The 10,000-nt window shown below is 45.5% G+C and overlaps 1 protein-coding gene across 1 annotated transcript in view; it reads right to left on the reverse strand.

Annotated features, from left to right (window-relative positions):
• Positions 1-10,000, reverse strand: part of ptprma (protein tyrosine phosphatase receptor type Ma) — a 118,968-nt gene that overhangs the window by 39,225 nt on the left and 69,743 nt on the right. The window contains exons 10-14 of the mRNA XM_073487916.1: positions 8,237-8,390; positions 7,952-8,127; positions 7,770-7,879; positions 7,181-7,382; positions 6,548-6,650 (exon numbers count right to left, since the gene is read on the reverse strand). Of these exons, the coding sequence (XP_073344017.1) occupies positions 6,548-6,650; positions 7,181-7,382; positions 7,770-7,879; positions 7,952-8,127; positions 8,237-8,390 (745 nt within the window). The remainder of the gene's footprint in view (positions 1-6,547; positions 6,651-7,180; positions 7,383-7,769; positions 7,880-7,951; positions 8,128-8,236; positions 8,391-10,000) is intronic.

Here is a 10,000-nt window from a genome sequence, read left to right on the forward strand (position 1 = left end):
GATTAGTCTCGTAAAGAAACACCAGCTCTGAGTGAACGAGAGAGGAGGCGTCGGCTTGTTGCTTCATGAAGCTCTCTGACAGAGCTGTTCAGCTTCATGAAGCTCAGCATGTTGAACAAAACAAGTTCCATTTAATATTATAGATAATCCACAACACTGGACAACAGAGACTACCTGCTCTACTGAGACTCTACTGAGGCTCTACTGACTCTACTGAGACTCTACTGACTCTACTGACTCTACTGACTCTACTGAGACTCTACTGACTCTATTGAGACTCTACTGACTCTACTGAGACTCTATTGAGACTCTACTGACTCTACTGACTCTGCTGAGACTCTACTGACTCTACTGAGACTCTACTGACTCTGCTGAGACTCTACTGAGACTCTACTGACTCTACTGAGACTCTACTGAGACTCTACTGACTCTACTGAGACTCTACTGACTCTACTGAGGCTCTACTGACTCTACTGAGACTCTACTGACTCTACTGAGACTCTGCTGACTCTACTGACTCTACTGACTCTACTGACTCTACTGAGGCTCTACCGACTCTACTGAGGCTCTACTTACTCTACTGAGACTCTACTGACTCTGCTGAGGCTCTACTGACTCTACTGACTCTACTGACTCTACGGACTCTACTGAGACTCTACTGACTCTACTGAGACTCTACTGACTCTACTGAGGCTCTACTGACTCTACTGAGACTCTACTGAGGCTCTACTGACTCTACTGAGACTCTACTGACTCTGCTGAGGCTCTACTGACTCTACTGACTCTACTGAGACTCTACTAACTCTACCAAGACTCTACTGAGACTCTACTGAGACTCTACTGACTCTACTGAGACTCTATTGACTCTGCTGACTCTACTAAGACTCTACTGACTCTACTGACTCTACTGAGACTCTATTGACTCTACTGACTCTACTGAGACTCTACTGACTCTACTGACTCTACTGAGACTCTATTGACTCTACTGACTCTACTGAGACTCTGCTGACTCTACTGAGACTCTACTGACTCTACTGACTCTACTGAGACTCTGCTGACTCTACTGAGACTCTACTGACTCTACTGACTCTACTGAGACTCTGCTGACTCTACTTAGACTTTACTGACTCTACTGACTCTACTGAGGCTCTACTGACTCTACTGAGGCTCTACTTACTCTACTGAGACTCTACTGACTCTACTGACTCTACTGAGACTCTACTGAGACTCTACTGACTCTACTGACTCTACTGAGACTCTGCTGACTCTACTGAGACTCTACTGACTCTACTGAGGCTCTACTGACTCTACTGAGACTCTACTGACTCTGCTGAGGCTCTACTGACTCTACTGACTCTACTGAGCCTCTACTAACTCTACCAAGACTCTACTGAGACTCTACTGACTCTACTGAGACTCTACTGACTCTACTGAGGCTCTACTGACTCTACTGAGACTCTACTGACTCTACTGAGACTCTACTGAGACTCTACTGACTCTACTGAGACTCTATTGACTCTACTGACTCTACTAAGACTCTACTGACTCTACTGACTCTACTGAGACTCTACTGACTCTACTGACTCTACTGAGACTCTATTGACTCTACTGACTCTACTGAGACTCTACTGACTCTACTGACTCTACTGAGACTCTACTGGCTCTATTGAGACTCTACTGACTCTACTGAGACTCTATTGAGACTCTACTGACTCTACTGACTCTACTGAGACTCTACTGACTCTGCTGAGACTCTACTGACTCTACTGAGACTCTACTGACTCTACTGAGACTCTACCGAGACTCTACTGACTCTGCTGAGACTCTACTGACTCTACTGAGACTCTACTGACTCTGCTGAGACTCTACTGAGACTCTACTGACTCTACTGAGACTCTACTGACTCTGCTGAGACTCTACTGAGACTCTACTGACTCTACTGAGACTCTACTGACTATACTGAGACTCTACTGACTACTGATTCTGCTGAGACTCTACTTAGACTCTACTGACTCTACTGAGACTCTACTAACTCTACTGAGTGTACTGAGACTCTACTTAGACTCTACTGAGACTCTACTGACTCTACTGAGACTCTACTGACTCTACTGACTCTACTGAGACTCTACTAACTCTACTGACTCTACTGAGACTCTACTGACTCTAGTGACTCTACTGAGGCTCTACTGACTCTACTGACTCTACTGAGGCTCTACTGACTCTACTGAGACTCTACTGACTCTACTGAGACTCTACTGACTCTACTGAGGCTCTACTGACTCTACTGAGGCTCTACTGACTTATACTGAGGCCCTACTGACTCTACTGACTCTACTGAGACTCTACTGATTCTACTGAGGCTCTACTGACTCTACTGAGACTCTACTGAGTCTACTGACTCTACCGAGACTCTACTGAGACTCTACTGACTCTACTAACTCTACTGAGACTCTACTGACTCTACTGAGGCTCTACTGACTCTACTGACTCTACTGAGACTCTACTGAGACTCTACTGACTCTACTAACTCTACTGAGACTCTACTGACTCTACTGAGACTCTACTGACTCTACTGACTCTACTGAAACTCTACTGACTCTACTGAGACTACTAACTCTACTGAGGCTCTACTGACTCTACTGAGGCTCTACTGACTCTACTGAGACTCTACTGACTCTACTGAGGCTCTACTGACTCTACTGAGACTCTACTGACTCTACTGAGGCTCTACTGACTCTACTGACTCTACTGAGGCTCTACTGACTCTACTGAGACTCTACTGAGTCTCCTCCTCAGCTGCTCAGAACCTCCAGCTGTGGAGGAGAGTGGGTCCAGATCCAGACCTGCTGGAGGACTAAACACCTGGAGTCTCATCAGGTTCTGATCCGGAGCCGTTCACCGACGGGAGGAAAGCTCAGAGTTACTTTTGAACTTGTGGGATTAAAAAGTGGATTTATCTTCACTCCTGTTTATCAGCCTGACTGCAGCAGTGATCCGGAGGTGACCTCCACTGTCGGGTGGTTCTGTTCTGTAATGTTGACTGCTGACTGGAGCTGGAGGGGAAATGGACTTTACTTCATGAAGGTAACGTTACAGAGAGGAGACAGAGAACCAGTACCAGAACCAGAGTCTCTGCTGAGTGCTGACTTCACTCAGAGCTTCACCTCAACTCTCTGATGTGTTAAAGTTTTCTTCTGGTTGTGTTTGGTCTCGCTCTCAGACTTCCTTCCTCTCTCTCTGACTCTCTCCTGAAGTTACAGCCACAGACGACCAGATGAAACTCAGCGTCACCTCGAGGACACTGGAGGATTTCTCTGCTTTAACTTTGTTGTAAACGTTTGTGATGATGTGAGAACACAACTCAACAACATGCAGAACAAAGGTCCAGTCGGTTTAACGCAGAAATCTGACAGATTGCATCTTTTAGCTCTAAGGAGAAATTTTCAGATGCCTGAACATGAACTCTACAGAAACAGCACTAAGTTGACTGGTTTTGATGAAAACAAAGACCAGCCAATAGCAGAGTGACGGTTTACTTTCTGCTCTTCTCCAGCAGGTGTCACAGGACAGCCGTGTGTTTCACAGAGTCACTGAGCTGCACCTGAACGCAACACAGTGAGTTTTCAACAGTGTTTGTGTCCTGAGGGAGGCTGAGAACAATAGTTGTGTTTTTCACAGGAACCAGACTCAGGACAGAAGTCATATATCACACACACACACACACACACACACACACACAGAGGGTGTGGACGGTGAAACTGCAGCATTGTCACATTTCCTGCCGGACAGGAAACTAAAGGAGGACAGGAAGACGCACACACACTGTAACACACACACACGCACACACACACACACATGCACACACACACACACACACTGTAACACACACACACACAGTAACACACACTGTAACACACACACACACACACACACTGTAACACACACACACAGTAACACACACTGTAACACACACACACACACAGTAACACACACTGTAACACACACACACACTGTAACACACACACACACACTGTAACACACACACACACACAGTAACACACACTGTAACACACACACACACACACACACACACACACACTGCAGTATCTATATTGTTTAATTCCCCACAGAAACGCTCAAAACAGACTGATTCAATCATTTTTCTGTCTTCCACCTCTTTTATCTTTTTCTTTTCTTTCTTGTCATTTTCTCTCCTCCCCCTCACATCCCCCCCCCCGACAGACCGTCACCAATCACATTCCTTCACGCTCACGTCGCAGCACTTGTTGTGTGTGTGACAGTAATCTGATTACAGCCTCAGGTCGCCCGCAGCAACACCTTTTGTCCTGCGATCTGAAGCTCTTATACATGCGCACACACACACACACACACACACACACACACACACACACTCTGGTGTCAGAAGACACAAAAGCGAAGTTAAATATAAACAAACATGAAATCGTATCTGTGAGCAGCATCTGTTCAATCTGATGGATTTCATATAAACCATCGTGTCAATTAACACACTGCACATCACACACACACACACACACACACACACACACACACACACACACACACACACACACACACACACTCTTTACATCTCCGGTCTTGATCCTGCACATAAAGAAAAACATAAATTTGCCTGAATTGATCCATTTTCCTCTTTTCAGTCGTCTTGTTTCTTCTTTCACACGTCGTCGACGATAACTCGGCGTGTAAACGTGTTTTATATGAACACTCTGTTCTCCCAGGCCCCCTGAACACACCAGCTGTGTAGTTTTTATTTTATTTGACTTTTCTAATCGATCTTTTAACCCGGGAACAGTGGCAGAGTCAGGTGAGCCCTCATCAGTGGGTGTGTGGATTAAATGTTAATCTTTAAATGTGCTGCTGACGGACACTTTGGTCCCACATCAGCTGCTCAGAGTAACGGCGCCTGGAGCTGCACAGTAAAACAGAGTTGCAGCATTCTGCTAAACAAGTGAAGTAGCTGGAGACATAAGGTCGAGCTCAGATGACGACTGAGCCTGACCTTATATCATCAGGAGGAGATGATGACTGAGCCTGACTTTATATCATCAGGAGGAGATGATGGCTGAGCCTGACTTTATATCATCAGGAGGAGATGATGGCTGAGCCTGACTTTATATCATCAGGAGGAGATGATGACTGAGTTTTTGGGTGAACTGTTCCTTTAAAATCGTCGTTGGCCTTAAAGGGTTTAACGGGTCTAACTTCCGTCATCAGTTCTGATACCAGGATCACTTCATGCTGTGGTGTTCCCCAGGGCTCCATCTTGGGCCCATTTTTCCTTCATCATCTGCTCACACTGGGCTCAGAAACACAACACGACTCATATCTTTATATTTTCTTCACCTCGATGAGTCTGAGACACCTTCCTCCTCCAGTGGAAGTTCAGACTGAAGGTTACTGATGTTTGATGGATGTATCGTGTCATCAGAGCGTCTCCCTCTTCAGTCTGATGAGCAGCATTAAAGCTTCTGGATGCTCTTATTGTGACACAACATCTTGTTTATTGTTTGTTAAAGAGATAAACTGTTAATTAATAAATAGAGACGAGTTGAAGCGTCTTTGTGCTTCCTGTCAGCTCTGACTGGAAGAAAAGGAAGCACTCTCACTGTGTGTGTGTGTGTGTGTGTGTGTGTGTGTGTGTGTGTGTGTGTGTGATTGACACATTAGCTGTTAATCCCTTGTTAATCCTCGGTGTTAGCAGCAGGCTCTGATTAGCCCCGCCTGCTGATCGTTAATTAACCAAATCCCTCGTTACAGCCCAACGACGGAGAGCAGACAGCTGTTGACATGACGACTGTTACCGTGGATACCACCTCCCTATGGACCGTGTGTGTGTGTGTGTGTCAGAGTCAACTGTAAAAGTTTGTACTGCACTGATCTTCATTTAAGAGAGAAATGTTTGAAACAAACAGAATTTAACTGGAAATAAAACTCAACTTATTAAATCATTTTGTTTGATATCAGTCTAATATTCAGAGATTTAATAATAAAATATTCATAAAATAACAGAATCAAGTTGTGTTTGGGGAGATGAGGAGGTGTGATGTTAGAAATGATTCACAAAAAGTTAAAGATATTTTCTATCTAACTTAAACACACACTCACTTTATCAAGTTGTTGTCTGATCAAACCTCGTTTATATCATCAACACATCTAATATGAAACGTGTTTGTGTTAAATTAACACTTTGATCGTCATGTTTGTGACCTCAGTCTCTTCTGTCAAAGACATTTTTAATCTGACTGTTTCATTGTTAAATCCTTTAATATTTAGTGTTCAGTGTAAACTGACGTTAAAGATCTGAGCTGAGTTCTGATGTGACACTTTGTTTTAGTTCCACTTTCTTCTTCAAAGTGCTTCATGTCGCGTTTTAATGTTTAACGTTTGAGTCATGAAAACTTTATGAAGCAGAAGATTGATGCTGCTGAATATTTGATCATCTGTGTGTGTGTGTGTGTGTGTGTGTGTGTGTGTGTGTGTGTGTGTGTGTGTGTGTGTGTTTTACCTGACTGGAGCTCCTCGGCTCTGGGCTGGTTTCAGCAAAACAGTGACGGTGGAGTCGGTCTGGTTCAGAGGAGACTCCTGATCGTACGCCGGCATCAGAGGAGCTGAGGACGACCACAGAGACACTGTTACATCATCATGTCGCAGTTTTAAGAGACCAGATCATTTTCCTGTTCGCTGGTTTCTGATGTGACGATGAGGTGAAGGTTCGCTGTGACGCCTCCTCTTCATCCACACTCGTCCACTGTTGGGCCCAAATGATCTGAGAAAACTGGATGTCTGAATTGAAAACTGAAAGACATCCATATCGTGGTGAATACTGACACCCCTAATCAATACTGACTGTAGGAAAACCGTTAAAGGGTCCTGATGGTTGACAGTACTGGACCAGAACTGGTACAGAGAGTGTCTGAATAATAAAAAACTGTGTATCAGGATCTGATCAGGATCCAGATTAGGATCATGTCCCACAACTTTGGGACATCTGTAGTTTGGACGGAGATCTTTCTAAGACAAGTTAATGATCAATCGGAGGCTCGTCATTGGTCCGTTTGGAGCGGTATCGACTGAGGTCTGTTGGACATTTATTAACAATGATAATGTTGTTTTTGTGCTCTTATTGTGAAGGACACACCTGAGATCTTGGTGGTGAACTGGGTGATGACCGGAGGCCCGAAGCCTTTCACGGTCGACGCTCTTATTGTGAAGGAGTAGGTGGAGCCCGGGTAGAGGCCAGTGAAAATGTGGCTCGTCTCATTGGCCGGTTTGAACACCTTGCCGCTCTGATTGGACAGGTCGAACTCTGTGTCGAAGGAGCTCAGGGCTTTGTAGGAGATCTGTGAAGAAGAACAACATTTATGGCTCACAGGGGATTGTGGGTAATGGAGTCTTTACTGAACACTACCTGAAATCTGAAGGTTGTCTGAACAGATTAAAGGTGGCGCTCAAAACTACAACACTTTTATCCAGGTAGATTAACACCAGGTAGATTAAGACCCGTCCAGGTAGATCAAGAGCCGCTCAGGTAGATTGAGACCTGAGTTGAGAGTTACTGATAATCCTGCCCCTCACCACATGTGACGGACTGTCCGATTGTTTTCTACTTTACCTTTTCATCTGGGTCTTTTCTTTCTTTGCAAACCAGATTAATTTCATACCTGATGTGTTGAACTGCAGTTTGAATATGACCTGTTGGCAGTGAGTCACCTGGTTGGAGTGTTTACCTCGTATTTCCGGATCAGGCCGTAGGTCTGCAGCGGTTCCCTCCAGCTCAGACTGATCTGCTGCTCGTAGCTGCTGCCCAGGATCGAATCTACAGGAACGGCTCCGGGAACTGAGACAGAAAGATTTATAAGATTAAGTTCACGTCCAGTTCATCAACAGAGAAGCTGAAGTCTAACCGTACCGTCCTCGTCCGTCAGCACCAGCAGCTCCTCGCTCTCCTTGTGTCCCTCCGGGTTACTCAGGACAAGTCTCAGGCTCACGTTGGTGAACGGCGGAAGGTTACGTACGGTGTGCTGCGGCACGGTGCTCAGAGTGTCGTAGACCACCTCCTCTCGCACCTCCTCCTTCACTGGCTCCCTGCAACAGAGTCAGGAGGAGGGTCACCTTTACCTGTGTTCACCTGTCAGCCCCTCCCTCTATGTTAGCCCCTCCCTCTTCGCCAGCCCCTCCCTCTCCCTGTGTTTACCTGCTGGGGGTCCCTGCAGGTCTGTAGCGGTACTGCACAGTCAGGTTGTAGCTGTGGCAGCGGGTCACGTTGTATCCGAATGGCTCCCATCGGGCCGTCACCTGTTTGGACTGGATGTCAACGACCTCGAGACGCCGCGGGCCGTGCATGGGATCTGACACACAGGAACAGAGTGGAACAGGTGATCAGGATGTTTGAGGGAGGAGGTCTGTGATGTGATGACGTGAAGCTGAATCCTTGTTTGTCTCGTTAAGCTTCAGGAAAAGTGTCTCTGCTGATTCTCACAGTGGTTCTATAAGAGCGACCATCACACTGAAGACCTTGTTGGAAACAAACAGCTGTTAGCTTCCTTGCTAACAGGGTTTGATCGTGGTATATGGGACACTGTGTATGGGATTGATCTTTATGGATTTACAGTACAATGACCTCCTGAAGACACTCGAGTCCCAGGCTGGATTATTCGATCACACTGAAGACCACAGCTGCTGCATCAGTGCCAACAGGTGTCCACCATCGAACATATTCTCAGAAGACACTCAAATTCATATTTATTATTATGAACTTATTGTATAAAAAAGCCCACAAGACAGATGAGTCCCGGCAGGATGAAAAGGAGCTAAGACTTATGGTCCAAAAGTTATGAATCATTCATAAATTATGCAAATTATGGTCGTAGACAACGAGGCCGGTCTCGGTGGGTTAACGTGGCGAACCAAAGTGACTTAAAAATACAAAGATTGTAGAAATCTGCTGATTATTTCCTCTTGATTTTATGAATGAAAGACCTGAAATGCAAAACAAAATACATTTTGTTTTTTCTATTCCCCATTTTTTGTAACACATCTGATGTTTCCTTTGTCTCATTTCCTAACAAGCTAATGGCAGCAACAGTTTAGTTTAGCAACAGACTTAGAACAGAAGACGCTCTGAAACTGAAATCTATAAACATATTTAAACGACACAATCAGCGGACTAATGGTTCCTTTCAATCATTGGCCGATGTCAGTATTGTAAACTCTGTGTGGCCTCGAGGCTGCGAACAAACGTCACACACCTGAGCTGGAGGAGGAAACGAGAGCTGAACCGAGCGCTCTGCAGTCTGGTGAGCGTCAGTCAGTCAGTCTGTACGTATGTGATGAACTCTCAGCAGACGAGCATGTGTTCACGTCGACTCCAGTGAAGTTCATCACAACCTCCCTCTCCGTCTTCATCCAGGAGTTTGAATCAGTGTATGAACAGTTGTTTTTATCCACAGACACAGATATGTGACAGCTGCATCAACAGAAGTCAGATTGTGATCAGCAGCGTTGTGGTTAAACAGATCTGTGACGGCGTCACGTCTTCATGTTTCTGTCACAGCTGACGAACAAATACTGACAACAGGCTGAAGTCTGAAGCTCAGCGAGGACCTGATAAAGATCCTGTCAGCAGCTCCGTCACGCTCAGCTGACGTCTGTTTCCACGATGATTCGACTCCCTTTGGGGTTGAGTCGCTCTCAGCCAATTGGCAGGCGGCCTGAGCTGAACAGGTGACCCTCAGCATCTGTGCTGATCTCCTCGATGAAGACTGAACTCTTCACCACACCAGAGTTTTGTCAACAGGCTGAATCCTTCAGACAAACAACAGATTTACACTTTATCTTCTACAGAGCTGTGACATCACTCCGTCCTCCAGACCATGAAGACCATGCTCTCTGACTGAAGCTCTCACAACGTCACAGCATGTTTCCAAACCAACATTACTTTAATTAACTGACTACAGAT

The sequence above is a fragment of the Pagrus major genome, chromosome 19 (genome assembly GCF_040436345.1).
Source record: "Pagrus major chromosome 19, Pma_NU_1.0".
NCBI lineage: Eukaryota > Metazoa > Chordata > Actinopteri > Spariformes > Sparidae > Pagrus > Pagrus major.